This window comes from Crocuta crocuta, unplaced genomic scaffold (genome assembly GCF_008692635.1).
Source record: "Crocuta crocuta isolate KB4526 unplaced genomic scaffold, BGI_CrCroc_1.0 scaffold7, whole genome shotgun sequence".
NCBI classification, from domain to species: Eukaryota; Metazoa; Chordata; class Mammalia; order Carnivora; family Hyaenidae; genus Crocuta; species Crocuta crocuta.
The window spans coordinates 6,443,134-6,468,268 of NW_027531904.1; the positions used below are offsets into that span (position 1 = coordinate 6,443,134).

The following is a 25,135-nucleotide window of genomic DNA, read 5'->3' on the forward strand; positions in this document are numbered from 1 at the left end:
GCCATTTATTCCTGCCGACTTTGCTCCCTCCCTGCAGGGCGTCTGCACACGCACCAGGCAGGCGCCCTGCGGGCATGTAGTGGAGGTGGTCAGGGCTGCTAAACACCAGCAATTCAATGAAAAATTGCACCCACAATGTCAGTAATGCCTCTAACAGTGGACCCTCTCTAGCTCGAGCTGAGTTTACGCACGGTTCCAAGTTCTCCCCGGAATGTTCTCACGTTCCTCCCCACCCTTCACCAAACCTTCACTACCTATGCTGCTGTGTCTCCTGGAATTCTGGTTTTGGAAATAGAAATGGACAGATTCTATAAATTTCTACCTATCTTATCATAATATTCATGCTTTAATATTCTCAGATTCTGAGGTTTAATGCAAAGAACACGGGTTTTTAACGTTTCAGACATTTCAACCTGAGCCTCGGCTTGCTGATCTGTTAAATGGGGCTATTACCACTTCCTTTAGGAAAGACTGCTGGGCTTGAAGTACCTACCACAATGCCTGGAGCGGGCAGCTACCGGGCAACATTAATTTCCCTTCCCTTGATGACTGCCCTCATCAGGAGTCTATACAGCCTTCAGTGCTCTTTTCCGCTAGCAGTGATTTTCTACCTCAGATTGCTGGTGTTTTCTCCCAATTATTTGACTCTGGGACATCACACCTTGTGGTACCCGCTCAGCCTCACCCATGTCGTTACAACCCAGCTCGGGTCACGGCGCTCAGTGGGCTGCCTGGCCTGCTCCCACACTGAGGACCCCGGACGCCCAGCCGGAAGCACAGATGGGCTGCCATCTATCCTGCTCCCCTCCACTTCTGAGCCGAGCCTCAGAAACTGCCACTGCTTAAAGTCTCACTCTTCTTTCTCCACCTCTGACCATTTATCATTAATAAAAGAACTTGCGATTCACTACTACGTTATTCTATATCAACGATTTGTATACACTTTGGTGTTATGATGTACGATATGCAGACACACTATGTACGTGTGACCAAATGCAGAGCCTGTGACCACTTCTATGAAAAGCAGTGCAGGAGGAGAGCCCCCCACTGGACACCACGCCTACTAAGATATTACACTCGACTTATGGCATCTTTTCCAAAACTGTGGCTACTCCAGGGCCAAGGAATGTGCCTGTATGTGACCCATCTTCCTAGCTGGGACTAGGAGCTTCTTCTGATCCGAAGCCAGTCACTTACCCGACGGAGCCACCCAGGTGACCCTACGTGTCATAAATTCTAATAGAAACTGAAAAGCTGCTACCTGAGTGGTCTTTTTCTAAGATTCAACCATGCTTCCTTCCTATGCAAGCGTTCTTCTATTTTTCTGACACCGAAATTTCAAAGTTTCTGCCTATAAAGCGAAACTGAAGCAAATGCCAGCTTTTCCTCTTAAAGATAAATGAAAAGGGGTGTCTGTCTGGCTCAGTCAGGAGAGCGTGACTCATGATCTCGGGGTTATGAGTAGGAGTCCCACGCTGGCTGCAGAGATTACATAAAAATAAAATCTTAAAATAAACAAATAAATGAAAAAAGTGTGGTAGTCATTAGTAATTCTGAAAACAAGTTCAGGCTCCCGCAACCCTGAGCACATGGTAAGAACGCACTCCCCTGGCCACGTAGGTGTGGGCATGTGACCTGCTCTGACCAATGAAGTGGGAGTACAATGGGGAGTGGCACTTTAAGAGCCAAGACACAAGTGCCCAGGCTGGGGAGGATTTTTTTTTTATTTTTTTTTTTATTTTTATTTATTTATTTATTTATTTCTAGGAGAGAGAGAGACAGCGTGAGCAGGGGAGGGTCAGAGAGAGAGGGAGTCACAGACTGAAACAGGCTCCAGGCTCTGAGCTGGCAGTCAGCACAGAGCCCGATGCGGGGCTCGAACCCACGAACCGCGAGATCATGACCTAAGCGAAAGTCGGACGCTCAACCGACTAAGCCACCCAGGCGCCCCAGGCTGGGGAGGATTTTGTCAGTCCGGTCACCCACGTGGCTGCAGTGAACAGAGACACCGCAATGACCACACGGCGCGGGTGAGAAATAACCCTGCTGCTCCATGAGCCACTGGCATTTTGCAGTTATATGTTACCTCCTCCAGCGAGTCTGATACAAACATCAAGCCTGGCAAAGGTTCTCAACCAGGGATCAAGAAATTCTGGGTTTTATCTGAGAACAGGCCAATCCTCTCCTGCGTCATAAAGGATAACAGCAAGAAGAGGAGAATGGAATCTCGATTCTAACCTTAGGGCACCTACAAATCAACAAAGTGATAAACAATGTGTTCTATGTGCAGCATACCCAAGTACTATCATTAGTAATAAGCTTTGCTCTTGACTACAGTTTTGACAGATACCTGGTTTTATTGAAAAGGCAGGATAACCAACAGATACCTCTAAAGGTCAAATTGTGCTGTTCTGTGTCCACTGTCCCTCTAGTGCCCCTAACCATTAATAAGGAATGATTAAACAGAGTAAAAAGGCTCTCTGTAGTTTTAAGTGGCAGACAATGAGACCCTGCATCAGGGCAGTGCAAAGTTCAGGGAAAGAAAGTGAGAGTGTGGACTGCAGCAGAAACTAAGTGTAGTTTGGAGCAGCCTCAGTTTTTCTTTCTTCCTTTTAAACAAAGTACAGTGAGGCTAGACATTTTAAAAATCATTATTGCTAGTCTGTCAGTTGTTCTGAAAGGGTAAGATACTGGGCTTCTGAAAAGTATTCTGCCACAAAATTCTTATCGATCAAGCGTCAGCGGAGAAGGGCTCAGGATACGATGAAATAAAGGCTGGCCTAGGCTCCCCTCTTCTCTCTTGGGCATATCCAGAAAGAAACAGGTAGCCAGTGGTGGTCAGCATGCCAACTAGCACGTTCTCAAGCACTAAAACTCAAACAGAGCATCTTCTCTATGCCCAAACCGCAACTCACCCATCACTAAAAACACACAAAATATGTGTCCCTAACTCGTTCTGGCGTTTCTGGGGACCAGCAATCAGGATACCAGCTTCAGTGTCATTCCTTAGGGTGTGTAGGGCCTTAATGTCACTAGGGTGTGGAGAGCCTTAATGAGCTCTGTTATCATAGCTCTGTCCTCAGGCATTTAATAGCACTGTCCATTATTATGTTTCATGTTGGGCTCACCAGTTCATTCCAACTTTCAGCCCTCAGCATTTTCCCACGTCAGCAGCCTACACTTCGCAGAGATTTTTAAATTCCATACTAAGAGGTTTCTTGGCCTCAGACCTGCCCAAAAGTGTATGTTGCAACTGTGCTGAGATGGCCCACTACAAACGGAAATCTATAAAAAGGACGGATAATTCCCTTGACACAGCCAGCCACTGAACTGTGACTCTGATGACCAAACCCTGAGCGCCCAACTGGGAGCCCAGTCCAGCCTGGCTGGTGAGGCACCACTAGACCAAAATGTCAGGCTGCCCACGCGGTTTTCTGTGAGCAAAACTGCCTTCATCACAATGAACCAACACCTAACTCAGTCATGACACTGTGCCAGGGTTGGGGGCTTCTGAATGCAAAAGGGGACCAACAGCCGCTGCAAGGTAAGCCCCGCGTGGCACAGTCGGGACTGACGACTACCCCGGAGACTGTGAACTCAGCCTTCACCCGGCCTGCGGCAGTTTAAAGCATAAGCAACCTTGTGAGTCTAGTTACCTGGGACTTTCTGGTGATGCTCATGTGAAGGCCACCTCGCTGAGTAACAGGTACCACGCTGGGTTCCGCGAGGGAGACGAGGGCAAACACAAAGATAAGGATGGTCTGATCAAGTGGGCAACACGCGCAAACCTAGCTAAACTGAAGCACGTGACGCCAGAAACAGCACTACACATGCCCTCGGAGATCATGACAGGCCACAGGGATGAGGCCAAGCTTTATTAGGGTGGCAGGATTCGAGCTGAGCCTGAATGACAGGCTGGATCCAGTTACAAAAAGATGTGAAAGGCAATGGAGGCGGAGGCTCTGAGCAGGTACTACAACGTGACACAGGCTGGCCCAGTCTGGCCTGCCGCAGGGCTGTCCTGCAAGAAGTAACGGTAAGAAGGCCAAGACAGAAAAGGGACAATTGTGGACAGCCTTGAATGCCTGGCCAGGAGGTCAAGGTGACCAAAAATGGTCTGTGCTCAAGGGAGTAGTTAGTCTAAAGGGTGGTTTAGGGAAAAATGTAGAATTCCAGGGGGCAGGACCAATGAGAAAGAAGAGGAAATAAGGTTAGAAAACCTGTCAGGCATAACTGACATCAAGAGGTGCTATAACTTAAAGATAGCACTTGACCTACTGTCAGAATCTGACTGAAAAACATAAAGGATGTTAAGTGAGACAAGTGAAGAAATACGAACTATTTACTGAATAATAGTACTTCCTCGATTTTAAGTATGTTAATAAATTGTAGTTAACTATGTTTTTTAATGTTTCTTTATTTCGAAGGGGTGGGGAGCATGAGCAGGACAGCAGCAGAGAGAGAACAGGGAGAGAAAGAATTCCAAGCAGGCTCCGCGCTGTCAGCGCAAAGCCCGACACGGGGTCTGAACTCATGAACCGTGAGATCATGACCTGAGCCGAAATCAAGAGTCAGGCATTTAACCAACGGAGCCACCCAGGCGCCCCAACTGAATATGTTGTTATGCACAACAGATTACATACGACAACGCCCTTGTTCTCAGGAGGTCTCTGCGGAAGTACTTAGGGATGAGAAGTCAAGATGGGTCAAGAAGAAAAGTACGTCTGTCCAGAGAGACAGAAAGGCAAGCGTGCCAAATGCGAACCACTGGGGAGAAGAGACATAAGAGGTCTTCAGGAAGGAGCAACAGGTTTTCGTGACCGACTGGCTACTGGGGGCAAAGAAGAGGGCGGAAGGTTGTGGGTGCACATGACGGAGGACGGAGGCGGCGGCACTGGCAAAGGGTGGCTGCGGGAGGAAACGGCCCTCAGGAGACACATGCCGGGTCCGGCTCTGGAGAAGCGGCGGCTGGAATGAGATGAGGAAGAAGGGCCATCCGGCAGCGGGAAGCACAGGGTCAGGACTCGAGCCACAAGGGACTGGAAATCACGAGTTTGGGAATTACCCAGACAGATGGTAATTTAAACTGCGAAGTGGACATGATCTAAAATTGAAAGAGGACAGCGAGAAGAGCCAGGTAAGAGATGACTGACAGCCTAAGTTAGTGAGGGAAGGTGGGAGAGAGTAAGAGAGAAGCCAGGAGGCCTCTATGTAACAGAAACAAAGGAGGAAAGACTAAGAAGCAGTGCATCTGGAAGGATCCACAGCCTCAAACGCTGCACGACCGTTAGAGAAGGTGATGCTGGCAAATGAGAGCAGGAGATCACCAGGGAATTCTGGGTAAGAGTGAAAAGCAGGCTACCGGGCTCCAGAAAGGGAAACGATGAAGCAGAAATGCAAGACTGGGTGTATGTCACTCAACGCATTCAAGGTATTTACCTCCAGTGCAACCGTGGAGATGAGCCTGCACTGAGACATGGGAAGAGCTGTGTTCTGTGAGACACTGGAGTCACAGAGGAAGGAACAAATAAAGGCACCTCAGAGAGGAGGGGACACTGAGACTACGGTGTATGCTGGGCACAGACAGAAAGTGGATCTGGGTCTACACATGGAATGAAACACACTTGCCATTAAGAACGGAAGAAGGGGTGAGGAGGTGAAGAGACTTAAGGCAGAGAGGCTTCTTCGGTTCCGAACGGTGGAGTTCAAGGTCCTCTGCCTACTTGAGTAAAAAGACCGTTTTCACCTGTATGTAGAAGATAAGCTTGAATTAGCAGCAGCTCTACTTGAGGGCAAGGACAAATGTGAAACCTCACCATGAGAAAGTCACCTTCTGGAAGACACCTTCACACACTCTCAAGGGAGTAGGAGGAGATTCCAAGCCCTTGCATCAGCACTTTCCAAAATCTCAGGAAACAGGGATAGCAATTTCCTGATATCAGGGGAACAACTAAAAATAGAGTTTTATAAACTGTAAAAGGAATCTGCAGCGGCAGCAAACCACTTTATGGAACCTATCTGAAGATAAGGCACAGGAGAAAGAACATTTTTATGACTTTTTATCTCCTTTGAAAGCCACGCCCACTGGTATAAACGGGAGATGAATCTGAACTGCGGTCCTCCTTAAGGGAAATTACAAGATAGTGGCACCTTTAACAACTGACAAGCTAATGGGGCGCCTGGTGGCTCAGTCGGTTAAGCATCCGACTTCGGCTCAGGTCATGATCTCACGGTTCGTGGCTCTGTGATGACAGCTCAGAGCCTGGAGCCTGCTTCAGATTCTGTGTCTCCTTCTCTCTCTGCCCCTCCCCTGCTCACGCTGCCTCTCTCTCTCTCTCAGAAATAAAACATTAAAAAACTTTTTTGAGCTCTCTCCCTCTCTGCCTCGGGTTTGACCTACAGCCACCCGGAGAAGATGGCGGCTCCTGCAGTGTCCGGGCTCACCCAGCAGGTGAGAAGCTTTAGTACATCTGTGGTCAGGCCATTTGCCAAGCTCGTGAGGCCACCTGTTCAGATATATGGTATCAAAGGTCGCTATGCCACTGCCCTTTATTCGGCTGCATCTAAACAGAATAAACTGGAACAAGTAGAAAAGGAATTGTTGAGAGTAGCACAAATCCTGAGGGAACCCAAAATGGCCGCTTCCATTATGAATCCCTATGTAAAGCGTTCCGTGAAAGTGAAAAGCCTAAATGACATTACAGCAAAGGAGAGGTTCTCTCCCCTCACGTGCAACCTCATCAACTTGCTTGCTGAAAATGGTCGCTTGAACAACACCCCTGGAGTCGTTTCTGCCTTTTCAACCATGATGAGCGTCCACCGTGGAGAGGTTCCTTGCACGGTGACCACTGCGTCCCCTTTAGATGAACCCACTCTTGCTGAATTAAAAACGGTCCTGAAGAGCTTCCTAAGTAAAGGCCAGGTTTTGAAACTGGAGATTAAGACTGATCCGTCCATCATGGGTGGAATGATTGTCCGTATTGGAGAGAAATACGCTGATATGTCTACAAAGACCAAGGTTCAGAAGCTGAGCAGGGCCATGCGGGAGATTTCCTGAAAGTACTGATTTTCTGTCCGTGAAAATTCCTAAACTTGGAGCATCAATAAAATGCTTCCTGAACAGAAAAAAAAACAAAACAAAAAAAAACAAAAAAAAAAAACAACTTTTTTGAAAAAGAAAAACAACTGACAAGCTGAAAGCAACTCTAAATGCTTGCAAAGAGGGGGCAAAGGGGTCTCTGAAGTTTCTAAGATTAAGGTTCTTTCTTATAAAAAGGGAGAGTGACCACCTCAAAAGCACCAATGAGCTCCGGATGCCTCGTGAGCCTATCAGGGCGCCCCAGGTCAAGTATCTACAGCAAGGATGGGGTTGTGTGACTCTCGTGTTCCAGGCCACCTCTGGAGCTACAGAGCCAAGCTAGATGCCGAGAGAGAAAGCCTCCCTCCATTCCAACATCCAACCTTAGGAATGCATTCACTGCATCCGTCTGGGAAGCGTTATCCAACAAACTCGGGAAGAGTTAACGGAGACCGAAGACCCTACTGGAAAATGACCCGAAAGGCCTCCAGATGGAAGGCTAGCGACGCTGGATCTGAAAACAACTACCCTGTCGCGATGAAAATACACTCACAAAGGATCACGGCTTAGCAATGAGTAGCTGTCTTATAAAACACCATTCCCTCTCTCCCAGGGCCACGAGCCACAGTGACAAGCCGCTGACGGAGAGCAGGAGCCGCAAAACCTGCGACACAGCTGAGCGGCAGCGGGTGCGGCGGGCGCCCGGCGGGTACAACAAATGTGCAGTCCCCGTGCCCGCGCTGGCTCTCTCTCACCTTGAATCTGGCACACGAGGTCACAGGCCATGTCAAAGTTACGCTGGCAGCACAAGTCTGAGAACGTGGACTCTGTACTTTGATTCTGCCTGGCGGTCTGCTTCCCTATAGAGTATCACCTGACCCCAACCTTGTTCTTGACGTCTGAGTCACTCTCTTACTCTTGGGGAAATTATAAACCTCGCTAGCTAAGTCAAAGATGCTGTGTCATGATTCTTTCAAAACTTCACCGTGTCACTTGATTATGCCTCGGAAACTCATTTTACAATCAACACAAAGCAATTTCTCTCACCTCTGGTGTGGCAGCCAGCCAGGCACCACATTGACATCACTGCCCTATACCAAGAAGGCGGTCTGTGACAAGATGGACCATGGCACAGGCCCGGTAATAACCTCCTGTGTTAAAACTAATAGCAGATCTTAGCAAAACACCCCCAAAATTATTAAACTCAAGTGATTGAATGAAACACGTTCTGGGACTGCTCCAGAGTAAAAAGCCGCAGAGAGAACATAAAGGTGTAGAGGTGGACAGTAACCCTGGTCAGGGAGAAAAGGTACCTTATCCATATGGAAGATCAAATCCAATTCACAAACATTTTCAAAACACTTGTCCAGGGTCTCCACAAAAACCTGGGGAACAAAGAGAAACAGAAAAAGAAACGGAATCAGAACATATTCACACCTTCGTAAATGTCACATTTGAAAGTAAAGAGGGACAGGCATGATACCATTTACCTTATGATGAATCTCAGAATACACAAAACAAGTACCAGCACTGGGCAATCACCCTCCCGTCCCAACTCAGAGGGCACGGCCGAGGACAGGCCAATCTTGGTTCCAGCACCGCGATACAACCAGCAGACACGTGGCGCTGTCTTTCTTTCCCCCTTTAGAAGATGCTAATTTACATAGAAAAATAACGAACTGAAATACCAACTACTTGCAGTGCCGTGTCCTCTCTGCAAGCCCCCACACGTACCCACAAGAAAATGTCCCTATCGTGGTGTTGCTATGGTCTTGTCTTTCTCATTTCAATGACTTCAAAACACCTTTGCACAAATCATTAACAAGCTCACAACTTACGGTTTTTAACTTTTTAATGTAACATTTAAACAGGAAAGGGTACAGATGGGGAGAGTACAGCTTAATGAATTTCCAGAATGGACACATCATATAGCCGGCTACCACCCAGATACCGCATGGCCTGTCACCGGCTCCTAGCTGTCCTTCGCGCCCCTCCAAAGGCAGCTGCCATCCTGACTCCTGTCTCTGAATTTACAGATGGCGTCACACAGCATGTACTCTGTCTGGCTTCTCTCACTCAACAGTGCTGGAGAGTTCCTCCGTGCTGCTGCGTGTCATGAAAGCCTGTTTGTGTTCGCTGCCACAGCCTATCGCATAGAAATATTTATCCATTCTCCTGCAGACGGGACATTTGAGCGGTTTTCAGCTTCTGACTGGGTATAAACTGACATAAATGGAAATCCTGTTTCTAACCACTCTGGGCAACTACTCGACATCACTGTTTATTACAGCAGCAATTCTACCCCAGGTACATCCCAACAGAAACGCATACATGTGTGCCAAAAAACACGTATGATAATTTCATAACAGCACTCCATTTTTATCAGAGGCTGAATATTTCCCAGCAAGGATAACATTCTTGAATAAGGCGTGTTTTCCAGCCCTGTGCTGGGCACTCGGTTTGCCCTTACAATCCAGCAACTCAAGACCTGTAGTTGGCGGAGAATTTCCCCCCTTCCACGTTCCTAATCTTCCTTTTCGGGGCTGCTTCTCCCAAGGTACTGGAGCTCCTTATGTTCTTATCCTTTCTCTTCCAGTTTTCTCTCAGGTCTTTAATTTCTAAGAGATCATTTTGTTCCGTGTTTCTTGTTGGTTTAGCAGCTTGTTTTTATTTGTTTGATTTCCCTGTGGCCTCAAGACAGGGGTTTGCTTGTTCTACTGTTTTCCTTTCTTTGTATGGGCTCTATTTCCTCTTTGTTGTCTTTTAGGGTTTGTTGGTTTTAGTTTCTATCTTCCATGTTACAGGCTTTCCTCAGATCACTGATTGTCTGTTTTTTTATTCCTAAGAATAAATGGCCGACTGAAGTTCTACAATCATAGCAATTTGCTGGGGATCCTCCCCTTCATCCACTTTGGCTTTTTTATTCCTTCCCCTTAGACTGATCAGATTTCCCAGAGAAATGTTACAATCTCCAGTCTAAAGTCTACAAGACCAGCTACCCGAAACCTGGGAGCTGAGTGGGGGAAAGGGGCTAGGCACACATTCACTTCCTCCCCCGACCTGCGCCAGCACCTGTGTCTGGTGGCCCCCCGGCCGGAGAACTGGAGCTGGGGAAGGAAGGGACTCAGGGGTCTCGCTGTTCCCAGACAGCTGTCCCCGCCCACCCCGCACCACACCCAGCACGGTGCTGCCCGCTCCGGGCCCGGGGAGGCTCCCGCGGCACGTAGCGCTTTGGCCGTCAGCCTCTCTCCTGCTGGCCCAGGACATGGGCCAAGTCAATTACCAAGCATCCATTTTCTTTCCTCCTTTTGAGAAGCTCCTTGCTATTGTTTCCTCTCCTGTTCTGTCCCTGTGTATATGCATAAGGCCTTGGTTCTAAAGGAAAAAAATGAACTCAGAAGTGGAAATTCTCAATAGGGCTTAAAAAAAATAAGTCTCAAGGTTTTAACAGAAAATAAAATGTGAAACTACTCTGCCAAGAATGTTTAGAAAAACAGTGATAACAGGGAATGACCAGTCTTACTACGTTATCAAAATTCACTGCAGGGACACCTGGGTGGCACGGTCAGTTAAGCATCTTACTCTTGATCTTGACGCAGGTCGTAATCTCACAGTTCATGAGTTCAAGCCCCGCATCGGGCTCTGCACTGATGGTGCAGAGCCTTCTTGGGATTCTGTCTCTCCTTCTCTCTGAGCCTCCCTGGCTTTTGCGCGCGCTCTCTCTCTCAAAATAATAAACTTTAAAAACTTCACTGTAAAACTTTGGTCATTAAAATAATATAAAACTAAGATAGAAATAAAGTATGCATCAATGCGGCACAATCTAGGGGCACCTGGGTGGCTCAGTTGGCTAAGCATCTGACTTAGGCTCAGGTCATGATCTCAGGGTTTATGGGTTCAAACCCCACGTCAGGCTCTGTGCTGACAGCATGGGACCAGCTTCAGATCCTTGGTCTCCCTCTCTCTCTGTCCCTCACCCGTTCATGCTCGCTCTCCCTCTCTCAAAAATAAACATTAAAAAAATAGGACAGAATATAAAATACTGAAACATATACGCGTGTGTAATAAAATACATTTTTTCCAAGAAGTGGTAAATAATTTTCGTTGTCAAAGGCATAATCCAGTTCTGGAAATTTGCTAAGAGGTTAAAATTCATATAAAATCTGCTAAAAACTAAGACAAAAGTAGATTAAAATGCATCATATCTCTTAAATAAAGTAATACCTTCTATAAAAAGCAAAGGGAGGCTTTTGCCGTCATGCTGAACAATGCTGCTCTAGAATTCTATCCAATTCTGAACAAAAATGAATCCTCTAACAACTGTTTCCACTTACTGTGAACCTCAACAGACCAAGTTCAAAAGCAAATCATGATAAAATCTACCACAGTCTTGAATTCTAAACTCCAAGAATCTGAGACCAGCTGCACTGTAAGGCCACTGCTGAGAAACGCAGTGAAGCATGGCGGGGACACATCGTGGGCACTCTGGGTTTTGAAGTTTGAGAAAATTAAGAGTAAAAAGTTGATTTTGTCTGTAGTATTTTTAGATGCTCTAGGAACACCAAAAGCATGGAAGCCATAGCAGTGTGTGACAGTCACAGCGGTCTGCTGTCACCAGGCTGCCTCCACGCCCAGAGCTCCCACGCCTGGCACTGCATTCATGTCGCCTAGAGTGGTCAGTGTGCGAATCCTCTCCCCCTCCCTCTCTCGCTCATGCTCCCTCCTCTTCCCTGCCCTGCAAGGTCTGGAGACCCTTCATCGTGCATGGGGGCCTCTCGTGCCAAGAATACACAATTTTTGATAAAGGCAGTATTTTAACTTGGTAGAGGAAAGGCGCACTAGGTGACAGTGCCAGGACAAATGTGTCCTTCAGGGGGAAAGTTAAAGGTGGCGACCTGTCTCAATACAGACATAAAAACGCCTCATAGCTAAAACAAACTAAAAAAGCAATGGCAGATTCCTCTTGTGCCACTCACATCTCTCACGGGAGTGGATCTGGTCAGTCTATGGGAAGCTTCTGGGTGGCTGGCATGGTCAGAAGTGCTGCCCCAGCCGCTGGGACTCTGGAGCAAGATGCCCAGAGCACACATAAGAAGAGGTAGCTGTAGGGGCGCCTGGGTGGCTTAGTCGGTTAAGCGTCCGACTTTCGCTTAGGTCATGATCTCGCGGTTCGTGGGTTCGAGCCCCGCGTCGGGCTCTGTGCTGACTGCCAGCTCAGAGCCTGGAGCCTGTTTCGGTCTGTGACTCCCTCTCTCTCTGACCCTCCCCTGCTCACGCTGTCTCTCTCTCTCTCTCTCCCCTAGAAATAAATAAAAAAAATAATAAAAAAAAAAAAAAAGAAGAGGTAGCTGTATTTCTTACGGCGCTGCGCCCAGGGGCTGTTTTCATTAAAGAGGGTTAATGACACAAAGATCTGTGTAGCAGTCGCCTTGGGCCACCGTAACAGATGCCACAGGTGGTGTGGCTTAAACAGAAATAGATTTTCTCAGTGCTGGAGGCTGATGAAGGCTCTCCTCCTGGCTCACAAACAGCCACTGAAGGCACTTTCCTGGGCTCATTCATATGGGAAGTGCCTCTTCCTCCGCTTCCAAGAACACTCACTGTACGGGGTCAGAGCCCCACCCTTATGATCTCATTTAACCATAATGTCTGTAAAAACACCATTTCTAAAAATAGTCACACAGGGGGTTAGGGCCTCAACATATAAACTTGGGGGCACACAACTTAGTCTGTAACAATGGTTCTCACACAGGCTAGTAATATGGAATGAGACGGAATAGCTCCAGAAAAGATCTCCCCAGATAAAGATCAAAAAAGAGCAGTCAGATGTATCTGATTCTCCTAGAGCCTCGAAATATCATCATTCAAGATTATGATCAAGACTGATAGAAAATAAAAGTCAGATAACGTAAGAAGAAAGTACGGGAGCCAGAGCCAAGGCACAGGCTATGCTAATGCCTGAAGATGAAGGTGCTGCAGACTTGGACAGCAAAGAAGTAAGACCTGAAACTAAAAAAGAACAAAACAAAAACAAAAACCCTCAAAGAAACACAAATTTGAGGAACATAATGACAAAGATCATTCTCAAAGAGGAAGGGAGTGACTAAATTCACCTGAAAATGGTGAGGACAGATAAAAGCAAAGAAAGAAGAAAGTCATCAAGAGGCAGAAGTTACTCAAGACCTAAGTGTCATTGAAGGCATCATCACAGTAGAAGCGGGAGTGGAAATATCTTGATCCAGAAGTCAGCGAGGAAGAACCACGATCCGGAAGCAGGGAAGAACACTGCGGGTCACGTCTAGCTCGTGCTGAGGACCAAGACACAGGGTAGAAGCGGGAGCAGCAGAGGAGACACCAAGCTAGGAAGAAGAGAACGGACAAACCGAGTAAGGGCAGCGAACGTGGAAGGCAGACTCCTGGCAGGCCTCTCTTCAGGGGCAGACGTGGCGCTGGTGCACAAAAGCTTTAGCCACAGGATGGAAAAGACAGGGGCTGGAAATGACAACAACAGCGAGAAAAGGAAGCCGTTGAAAAACAAAATCAGGAAGTAGCTGCAGTTGCTGGAGACTCTGCTGTCGATGTCGCTGCCCTGTGGGCAAGGACAGCAGGGCTCCCCTCGTCGACAGCGGGTACCACGAGCCCTGTGGACGCCTGAAACCACGGACAGGGGCTATGCTTCTTCCCATTCGCACATACGTGTGATGGCACTTTATCAATGAGGCCCATTAAGAGATTAGTAATAATAAAGTACAACAATGAGGACACTATGTTGTTATAAAAGTTGTAGAATGGATCTATCTTCTTGTTCTCTATTCACCCTTCTCCTGAGGATGCGAGATGACATGGTGGCTGCATGAGGACAGGGAGGGACGTGAGGGACGCAGGCACTGGGACCGGCGTTCGGCTGCTACTGACCTCCTGATGACAAGTCAGAAGAAGGATCATCTGCTTCTGGATCGCGGCTGACCCGGGTAACTGAGACCAGGGAAACAGAGCTGTGCATAACCGGGGGGCTACCCTGACTCCTCACACAGCCATGGCTCAGATGTGAGCCCCAACTAACACTCTGGCCGAGATCAGAACAGCCTTATGCAGCTAGTACAGCCTAGCACTTGTGAATCGAGTGAAACCTGCTCAATAAGAGAAAAAAAGATACTTCAGCAAGGCAAGAAAGGGGGGACAAATCCCAGACTACTTAATTATGGAACAAACTAGATTTTGAAATGTCAAGTTTAGAAAATTAAGCAATAAGCTAGATATAGCTCAGGTGATGAGGAAAGTTCCAAGACTTTAAGCAACAGGAAGTACAGTAGACTCTAGAACAACAGGGTTGGGGTGCTGACCCTCCCCTACTTCCTGCACAGTCAAAAATCCATCTGTAACTTGATTTCCCCAGAATGTAACTACTAATAGCCTACTACTAGTAGCTGGAAGACTTACCAATAGACAGTCAGCTGACACACATTTTGTAAGTTATATGTATTATACACTGCATTGTTATGACAAAGAACGCTGGAGAAAAATATATCATTAAGAAAATCACAGGGGGAGGGGCACCTGGGTGGCTCAGTCTGCTGGGTGTCCAACTTCAGTTCAGGTCATGATCTCACAGGTTTGTGAGTTTGGGCTCTGCGTCGGGCTCTGTGCGGACAGCTCAGAGCCTGGAGCCTGCTTAGCAGTCTGCGTGCGTGTCTCTCTCTGCCCCTCCCCCATTCGCTCGAGGGCATGCGCGCGCTCTCTCTCTCTCTCTCTCTCTCAAAAATAAGCAAGCATTAAAAAAATTTTTTTAAAGAAGAAAAAGAAAATCATAAGGGGGCACCTGGGTGGCCCAGTTGGTTGAGCGTCAGACTCCTGATTTCGGCTCAGATATCATCTCACGGTTTGTGGGATAGAGCTCTGTGCTGCGCTCCACGTTAAGTGTGAAACACCCTTGAGGTTCTCTCTCTGCCTCTCCTCTGCTCTCCCCCCAAAAAAAAAATCATAAGGAAAATACTGTACTGTAAATACATAAGGAAAATAGTATTGTACTATATTTATTGAAAAAAACCCACGTGTAAGTGGACCAGCACAGTTTAAAGGTCAATTGTACCTGGAAATCTGGACACTCAGTATGAAATGGGAAGATCGTAAACCCACTCATGGGACTGAGTTTCACATCTTCAATGCAAGGAATGGATTCCATTTGAAAAACATCACATTTTTAAAGGGTGGGACTTAAGAGACTTCTTGTTTGGATGTCAGCTCCTTGCTCGCCAAACAGCTAGCATTCTGGCATGCGTGGGTATCAAACTGACTTTAATTTATTGAAAAATATGATTCTCACTAAAAAAAGAATGGTAATTATGTGATGCGATAAGAGGTGTTGGCTAATGCTACAGTGGTAATCATTTTGCAATATATCAGTGTATCGAATGAACAGACTGTACCCCTTATTAAGTTGGGGGGAGAAGAAACATCAATTTTGGTAAATATCAAATCAGCGATACTGGTGTTAGTCTTGTAATGAGGCTAAATCTTCCACTAAACTCTACAGGACAATAATTTTTAGTTCATGAATTCTACTTTTCAAATACATAAATGCTGCAGGTGGGATAAAATATCACATATGGATTTTGTGTGTCATCTTGGGTACTTTTGTAGTTAAATTTTTACAGTTATTCTCTTCTCTTGCAACATGAAAGAAATGTTATGCAGATGTTCTTTAGACAATCTGGCCATTTGCTACAAAATCCAGCACAAATAAACTGGGTGGTGATAACGATAAAAATGGTTTTCTCAGGAGAACAAACACTGTTAAAGTGGCCACACCACCCAAAGGAATCTACACATTTAATGCAATCCCTATCAAAACACCAACAGTATTTCTCACAGAACAGAACAAATAACCCTAAAACTCGTAGGGAAGCACAAAATATCCCAAAAGGCCAAAGCAATCTTGACAAAGAAATCTAGAGGTATCACCATCTCAGATTTCAAGATATACTACAAAGCTATCGTAATCAAACAGTATCATACTGGCACAAAAAACCAGACACACAGATCAAAAGAAAACAGAATAGGGGCCTGTGGGTGGCTCAGTCAGGTAAGTGTCCGACTTCCACTCAGGTCATGATCTCATGGTTCGTGGGTTCGAGCCCCGTGTCGGACTCTGTGCTGACAGCTAGCTCAGGGCCTGGAGTCTGTTTCGGATTCTGTATCTCCCCCTCTCTCTGACCCTCCCCTGCTCACTCTCTCTCTCTCTCTCTCTCTCAGAAATAAATAAAACATAAAAAAAAACCAAAACAAAACAAAACCAGAAAACAGAATAAAGAGCCCAGAAATAAAGCCATGTATATGATCAATTAATCTTTAGCAAGAAGACAAGAATATACGATGGGAGAAAGTCTCTTCAAGAAATGGCACTGGGAAAACTGGGCAGCCACATGCAAGAATGAAACTGGACCACTTTCTTACACAATACACAAAAATAAACTAAAAATGGATTAAAGGCCTAGATGTGAGACTTGAAGCCATAAAAATCTTAGAAGAGCACACAGGCAGTAATTTCTCTGACATCAGCCATAGCAACATTTTTCTAGGTATGTCTCCTGGGGCAAGGGAAACAGAGGCATAAATAAACTACTGGGACCACATCACAGTAAAAAGCTCCTGCACAGCAGAAGAAATAATCAACAAAATGAAAAGATAACCAACTATATGGGAGAAGATATTTGCAAATGACATATTCAATAAAGGGTTACTACCCAAAAAATATAAAGGATTTATACAACACCAAAAAACCACAAATGATCAATTAAAAAATAGGCAGAAGACATGAACAGACAGTTCTCCAAAGAAGACACACAGATGACCCAACAGACACATGAAATACATATATTTTTTAATTGAAAACGACTGAGACAGGAAGATAAACTTATAGTGAAAAAGTAGAGAAGATAAGCATAGAGTTTCAGTGAAGAGTAAACAGTATAAATCACAAATTGAGAATTAAAGGGAGTGTTGTGTAATTCTAAGAAATATTTGTGAATATCATGATGAATAAAAGTCTGATACCTTAAAATTTCAGAATAAACCATAAGATACTAGGATCTTTGAAAAAAAAACTTTAAGATCTGAAAGAAGAACAAACGAATGGAAAGAAATGCTTTTTTTTTTTTATAATTTTTTTTTTAATGTTTTATTTATTTCTAGGAGAGGGAGAGAGACAGCGTGAGCAGGGGAGGGTCAGAGAGAGAGGGAGTCACAGAGTGAAACAGGCTCCAGGCTCTGAGCTGGCAGTCAGCACAGAGCCCGACGCGGGGCTCGAACCCACGAACCGCGAGATCATGACCTAAGCGAAAGTCGGACGCTTAACCGACTAAGCCACCCAGGCGCCCCATGAAATGCTATTTTTAATACATTTCTAAGTATAAATCCAACAGAGACTTCTGGGACCTTTACAAATTATTCAAGAATGTATCCAGATGAACATATGGTCATAAATAGCAGAGACTATATTGAAAAAGAACTGCATCTAGGGGGAATAACTGGTCTTATTAAGTATATGAACCTATATTAACAACAATAAATAAAACAGTGTGAAACTCCTACAGAAACACAACTCAGTGGAACAAAACAATGAGTAAAAACTAAATCTCACTATGTATTATTAAGTTTATTCAACCGGCGTTTAGTGAGTGACTACTATGTGCTAGACACCTACCACTTTCCTCTGGGGCTACCTTGGCGAACAAGTCACATTCTTGCCGGCTTGCATTCTGGGTATGGGAAGAATGAGGCATAAAAGTAAGATCTTCTCCACTGTAATAAGTGCTCTGAAGGAAATGAGCAGGATGGTGTGATGGGGGTTACTCCAGATAGGCCCTCACGAAAGTCTCAAGATCGACATTTGAGCCGAGTCACGAACGCTAAAGAAGCTAGTCATTTGAAGAGCTACAGAGGACAAGAATTTGAGCAAGAGCATTCTGGTGGACAGACCAAGTGCAAAGGCCCTGAAATAAAAACCGCACCTGTGTCTGAGGAACAGAAAGAAGGCTGAAATGGCTAGAGGATGTGACGGTGAAAGTGAGTATGATGTGCTCAGACAGAGAAAGACAAAGGAGCCAGATGACATCAGGCCTTGTGGGCTGACAGGGAGTTTGAATTTTATTCTAAACATATCATACATTAAGGTTTCTTCAACAAGGGGAAGTAAAGTGGATAGTTTACACTGAATAATTCAGGAAAAAAATGTTAGTTTTAAAATAAACTAAAAAAATATACAGAGACAGGCGCCTGGTTGGCTCAGTTGGTTGAGCGTCCGACTTTGGCTCAGGTCATGATCTCACGGTTCGTGGGTTCGATCCCCGCATCGGGCTCTGTGCTGACAGCTAGCTCAGAGCCTGGAGCCTGTTTCGGATTCTGTATCTCCCTCTCTCTCTGACCCTCCCCTATTTACATGGTCTCTCTCTCTCAGAAATATATAAAACATCCACAAAAATTAAACATATATATACATATATATATATACACATACACATACAAAGAATTACTTCTTCATTGATTATAAGAGAAATCATTTCTGCACTAAGAAGAAAAGGGTGTCAATTGTAACTGTAAGATGATCTATTATAATGTGCATCCTGATGCTGGAATAATCAAAGTGTGGAAAAAATGTGCATCTTAGAAATATGAAATAGAGAGGCGCTGGGTGGCTCAGTCGGTTAAGTGTCCAACTTTGGCTCAGGTCATGATCTCACAGTTTGTGAGTTCGAGCCCCGTGTCAGGCTCTGTGCTGACAGCTCAGAGCCTAGTGGTTGCTTCAGATTCCGTGTCTCCCTCTCTCTCTGCCTTTCCCCACTCATACTGTTTCTCTGTCTCTCAAAAATACATGAACATTAAAAAAAAGAAATATGAAATATAATACCATAAACCAGGATCTAGACTTTGCTGGACCAGTGGTTCAGTTATAACAGGTGTATATGAAAAGAACAATGTAAATACACACATGGAAAAAGTAGGCATGATTAATAAATAAAAATCCAGACATCTGTGAGGCACCACTCTGCCTCTGAGTAGAAAATAAAAATGACCTATTTCAATGTTTGAGCTAAGAAGAAACATGAACTCAAACAGTCCTGGAGACATTATAAATTAACATAGCTTTCCTGTACCTCTACCTAGCAACATGCATTATAATTAGAAATATTAGTATCTTTGACTCAGGAACTCTGTTTTCAGTCTATTCTGTGAATAGGCCCAACAGCTGCATAAAGACATGAGGCAGTTTTATTTGTGTTAATCAAAAAGGAAGGAAGGAAGGAAGGAAGGAAGGAAGGAAGGAAGGAAGAAGAAAAACGGAAGCAATCTAATCTCTCTCCTACTGCTCTGCCTGGGTTAGCTGAGGACACTCACTTGACCCCCACTGAAATGTTCTGCTTGACTTACTCCCGAAGAAGCGAGGTAGGTCAGGACAAGCTGAAGACAGAAAATGCGCGGTGGCCAACTCCTCCTGAGCGTGTTTCTGCCAGAACGCCGGAGCCAGATGCCCCGCCTACGGCGAGCTCGGTTTCTCCAGATTCACTCACACCACCTTGCCCTCGGATGTCCCCAGAAGCAGCTCACGTACACTCAGGGATACTGAAGCGAGACCATGACCCAGACACTCCGCTCAGCTTGTCTTGTGTTGGGGGCCTTCATCTAAAAGTGGCAAGTCACACTATCCTCACACAACTGTTTGTGCTTGCTGCTCAGATTTTCCAAACTGAGATAAGCAGCAGTTAGGGACTGTGCAGCCCATGGGACAGCTGTAAAGAGAAGCAAAGGGACGACCAACTCGAATGTCTGGAGGACGGATGCAGGATGAGGGGACAGAAGTGAGGCACCTAATGGCACTAGCAATGTACTGTTTCTTAATCTGGGTGACAGTTTAATCTTACTGGCATTTTTTACACTATACCAGCATGGTTAGTGTATTTTTTTGTATATACAATATTTCACAATAAAAATAATTTTAGGGGCACTTGGTAGCTCAAGTGTCTCCCTCTCTCCCTGTCCCTCCCCTGCTTGTTCTCTGTCTCTCTCTCTCAAAAATAAACACTAAAAAATTTAAGAAAAATAATTTTAAAAACAATAATGTTACAGGGATTCTGGTTGGGTTTTCAGTAAATGGATAACCTGGAAGTACGGACATCGTAATGACTTTTCTCAACAGGGAAAGGGTATGTTTTATTCATTTATTTTGCTTTTTTCATATTTTTGGTAGATTTTGAAAGTTTTCTTCATATATGTCTTGCGCATGTTTTTTCTGTTTGTTTTGATTTTTGTTTTAAATTTTTTTTTTATTCTTTATTTTTGAGAGAGAGACAGTGAGACAGAATGCGATCAGGGGAGGAACAGAGAGAGAGGGAGACACAGATTCCGGAGCAGGCTCCAGGCTCTGAGCGGTCAGCACAGAGCCCCACGCGGAGCTCGAACTCACGAACTTTGAGTTCACGACCTGAACCGAAGTCAGATGCTCAGCCGACTGAGCCACCCAGGCACCCCACATCTTGCACATGTTTTACATTTATTCCTTGATATCTTATGGAGCTTTTTGCTTCTGTTGAGTGGACTCCTTTAAATATTTTCTTATTATTGTTAAGGGAAAGCTATTGATTTTTATATGTTAAAATCGTCCCCATAATGAACTCTATTAATAGCTCTAATGGTTTACCAGTTGAGTTTTGGATTTCCTAGGTAGGTAATAATTCTGTCTGCAATCATCATATATTCTGAAGCCTAGTAAAGCCAATCCCCAATTACTGACCTTTTTCCCTCCAAATACTTCTGCATTTCTTAGCCACTCATTTTCCTGATAAATTTTCCCTTCACCAAAAGTGCTATAAGATTTTCTGATGCAATTATACTTGGTTTCCCATTTAACTTATTATTTATTGTTACCTTTGCTTGACTTTTCCCAACAAGGAGAGAACTTGTAGCTCCATTTAAGTATCCCTTTATGTATTTCCTTTAATATTTTATAATTTTCTTGCAATTAATGTCAAGTATTCCAAACTAAATTAATTTCCAAACATTCAGTATCCTTTATCACTATTGTCAGAGTTTCTTTTTTTAATTAAGGTTTTTCTACCTATTTTCACAGAAAAAAAGATTCCATTTTGATGAATTTATCTCACATTCTGCCATTTTGTTAGTATAATTCATTACTTGGTATAATTCTTTGCTGTGGGTTTTTTTTTTAAGTTTTCTAGGCATATCATCAGGCCATGTTATAGTGACAGCTCATCTCTCTCGTCCTTTACCACGTTACTTGTTCATTTCCTTTTTTATCACTCGTAACAAACATTTGTCCAAATTAGAGTAAATAGTAAGAGATACCCTTGTTTTTGTGAATGCCTATACATTTCTCTCCTGAGAAAATACTGGTTCTTGGTTTTATTTAAAAATTTTTTTATGTCTTTATTTTGAGAGACAGACAACGAGTGAGGGAGGAGCAGAGAGAGAGGGAGACACAGTTGGTTAAGCATCTGACTCAGTTGGTGGAATCATTTTTTTAAACCTTTCTTATTTCATCCTGATACTGGGTTAGGTGCCCTGTGGTTGATTTAATTCGGGTATTTATGTTTTGAAGTCAGCTGTTTCAAATAATTGGTAAACAACTATGTAGCTCATCCTCTAAAAACATGTTGTTTTTTGACTTTTATCCTCAATATATTAGCCAACTATTTGTTGATTTTATTGTCTTTTCAAAGATCAAACCCCTTAGTTCCTATTGTTTTTACCTTTTACTTATCTTCCCAAACCCAGTGCGCACTATTGAATAAATGTCCATTACCATATACAGTTAATTTCTTTTTTTCTTGCTAATATAGATATTGAAATGTATCTCAATTTTTAAAATATACTTTCACTACATTTCCTTTTTTTTCTAACAAGCTTATTATATGTACGTTTCTATAGCATTCTATAGTTTACAATACTATAAAATACATCATCACAATTGAATCCTACAACCTGGTATTTCTATAGTCAGATGGTAGATCTGTAACTCAAATGCAGGTTCTATGATTCTAGATGTGGAGTTCTTTCTTTTATGCCACACTGATTCTCAATGTCTAATCTGACTCAGGTATTTTAAGAAAGCTTTTAAAATTAGTCTTTTTTAGATTATTTAGACTGTTATGTACAATAAGCGAATAGTGAATAAAATGTATGAACTTTCAAATTAATCATCTTAAATTATTTTCTGAGTGTAAAGTTTGTATTTTTATATCTAGAGAATCATTGTTAGTTAGGTTTTAGTGCAAGCTTCTATTTCAGTGCCTTCTACTTAAGTAACTTATTCAAGCCACTTAAAAGGAAGCCTACCTAAAATTTCATGTATAAAATGATGGAATTAGGGGCACCTGGCTGGCTCAGTCGGTACAGTATACTAGTCTCAATCTCGGGGCTGTGAATTCGAGCCCCAGATTGGGTGCAGAGATTACTTTTAAAAAAACAATAAAGTGATGAAATTATACTAAATTAATGGTTCCCAAGCCAGGCTCCCTGCACGTCTCAGTTTCCATGAAGATAATGAAAAAGGATCTGTAAAGCCTTAAAAAATCATGTTTATCCCTGTTAAGACTGCACAGACTAAAACATCAAGCCTCTTTGTCTCAGGCTAGAATTACAAGTGAAAATAAAACGGATGAGGCTTTTTTTTTAATTTTTTAACATTTTATTTATTTCTGAGAGAGAGAGAGAGAGAGCGCATGAGCAGGGGAGGGTCAGAGAGAGAAAGGGAAATACAGAATCTGAAACAGTCTCCAGGGTCTGAGCAGGCTGTCAGCACAGAGCCCGACGCGGGGCTCGAACCCATGAACTGTGAGATCATGACCTGAGCTGAAGTCAGACGCTTAACCAACTGAGCCACCCAGATGCCCCAAAAACGTATGAGTTCTTAAATATCATTTGGTTTGAGAGTTGAAAAAAATTTCTAGTATGCTATTTATAATTTACAATAAGAAAATATTTGGTACTCTTGCCTATTTCTGGCACAGAGCTCCTAAGTGATGAAGAAATTTGGAATTTCCTAAGCGATAAAGGTGCCTTGTTTATGTTAATAAGGTGACTTTTGGAAAGCACCTAAAGATGGGGGTCGGTTGCGAGGAAAAACCACCATCCAATCAGAGGATCAGAACTTTCAGCCCCACCCCGGATCTCCAGAAAAACCCAACAGGACAGGGTTTGGGGGCTTCCAGGTTAGTGGAGATGAGAGAGAGTGGCCTGACTGGAAAGGACATAAAAGCTCTAGGCCCTTTCCCCTTTCCTGGCCCTGCGCATCCTTTTACAATACGCTGGTAATCTAGTGAGTACAATGTTCTTCTAGAGAGTTCTGTAAGCCCCTCTAAGAAATTAATCAAACCCAAGGAGGATGTCATGGGAACCTCAGATGTATAGCCATTCAGTCAGAAGCATAGGTCACAGACAACCTGGACTTGCGACTGGGGTCCCTTTATCCCAGGGAGATGGTGTCAGAACCGAGTTACATTTGTGGGACACCTGGTCATTGTCCACAGAGAACTGAGCTAACTGCTACGTGGCGCTGGGAAAAAACAGACACCTTGGAAGTGTGTGTCAGAATCGTACATGAAAACCAAGGGCAGTGAGACAGCGGGGTACAAACCAAGGAGGCCAAAAGTTCTAAGAGTTTTTACGGTTGCAAGGAGCTTCCTTACAGTACCACAGGGTGGACAGCTGGCAGCTCTTAGCAGTGTCGTAAAGAGACTGACAAAAAGATCTACAGGATGGTCACACAAGAGTCCAGTGCAAATTCTTTAGTGGTTGCCATCGTTAGCTGACTACACATACCTGGATGAGGTCCAAGATTCCAAGTTCACTCTCTGACGAGTCCACACAAAACACAAAGTAGAGTGTCGCATAGTGCCGATAGATCAGTTTGTAGTCAGAGCCGCCAATCAAACTGTGGAGAATGGGATACATTTAAAGGGCTGGATCTTAACTTTTCTACAAGAAACCTTGTGCCAAAGAGTGAGAACAGGCGCAAGAGAAAGGGGAGGGCAGGCCAAACAACAGGCCATTTCTCACAGGGGACCAGCAACCAAGTTTGGCAGAAATGCCTAAGCCACTTGACCTCACCTGTTCTTCTGCCACCTTCCCAGGAACCAAACCTCTGAGTGAGACCTGAAGCATCACCACTCAACAGCTTCCAAAACAGAAGCGGGCCTCTTCCTGGGCAACTCACGTACCCACCCGACACTTGAGGAAACACTGACGAAGGCCACCCAACGGAAGATGCGTGAGTAGAAAACTGAAACCCGTCATTTACCTTCCACCCTCCAAGAAGTTACAGATGTTATCATCTCGCTTCAGAACTAGATGGAAGGTCTCTCGGATAATCTGCTGCTGAATTTCTTCTGGCTGTGGAATAAAATAAATAAAGTGACTCAGTGGGGAGGTCTGAAAAACCACATTCTATGGATGGGGATGTACAGGAAGAGAAGTGGTTCCAACCAGGAATTCAGGTTCCAACGCTATGAACATTTGGTACCAGTTTTCAGAAAAAATAAAAAACGACGAGTAAAGAAAAAAATAAAAGGGGAATCTATGGAAAAATGGATCAAGACTCAGTTACAGGAATTGAGATAGGGTATATTTACGTAGATACCTAGTCACTAACCGTTACTGTCCTGATAGGTAAGGTGACACTTCCTTACAGTAAATAACCAAGGGAAGGAAGGAGAACTGATAAACTCTCCTAAAAGATCAAAGAATAACTAGAAGGGCAATCCTGGGATATTTTGTCTTCCCTTAGAAAACATCTATACCAATGTCAACAGGTCTAACCTTTCATGGAGGTCATGATGTAATCACGTAATTTTGTTTTAAAAAACTGAATTTTTCATCTTTTGCACTGGTAATATGTAGAAGATGGAGGAGGTGTTACCAACAAAGTATTACTGAGGAAGACAGAAAAAATTCTATTTACAGATTAGAATTTTAAACAGTTAGACACCCCCCCCCACTACTATATATAAGAAAGCTCAACTGCAAGAATATCTCTTGATAACTTAC

General features: G+C 44.2%; 2 protein-coding genes and 1 non-coding gene across 3 annotated transcripts in view; 2 read left to right on the forward strand and 1 right to left on the reverse strand.

The window, feature by feature from the left end:
• AP3S2 (adaptor related protein complex 3 subunit sigma 2) overlaps window positions 1-25,135 on the reverse strand; it is a 53,917-nt gene that overhangs the window by 25,006 nt on the left and 3,776 nt on the right. The window contains exons 3-5 of the mRNA XM_077774260.1: window positions 24,390-24,481; window positions 23,912-24,023; window positions 8,392-8,463 (exon numbers count right to left, since the gene is read on the reverse strand). Of these exons, the coding sequence (XP_077630386.1) occupies window positions 8,392-8,463; window positions 23,912-24,023; window positions 24,390-24,481 (276 nt within the window). The remainder of the gene's footprint in view (window positions 1-8,391; window positions 8,464-23,911; window positions 24,024-24,389; window positions 24,482-25,135) is intronic.
• On the forward strand, window positions 6,364-7,129 carry LOC144240139 (ATP synthase peripheral stalk subunit OSCP, mitochondrial). Its single transcript, XM_077774391.1, has one exon. It carries the CDS (start codon window positions 6,416-6,418, stop codon window positions 7,055-7,057), a length of 642 nt encoding a protein of 213 aa, XP_077630517.1. The 5' UTR covers window positions 6,364-6,415; the 3' UTR covers window positions 7,058-7,129.
• On the forward strand, window positions 18,351-18,435 carry TRNAQ-UUG (transfer RNA glutamine (anticodon UUG)). The gene has a single exon. It is a non-coding gene; the product is annotated as a tRNA-Gln (tRNA).

Bases quoted from the DNA above. Each gene is read 5' to 3' on its own strand.
- LOC144240139 (XM_077774391.1), top strand. From the start codon at position 6,416: ATGGCGGCTCCTGCAGTGTCCGGGCTCACCCAGCAGGTGAGAAGCTTT.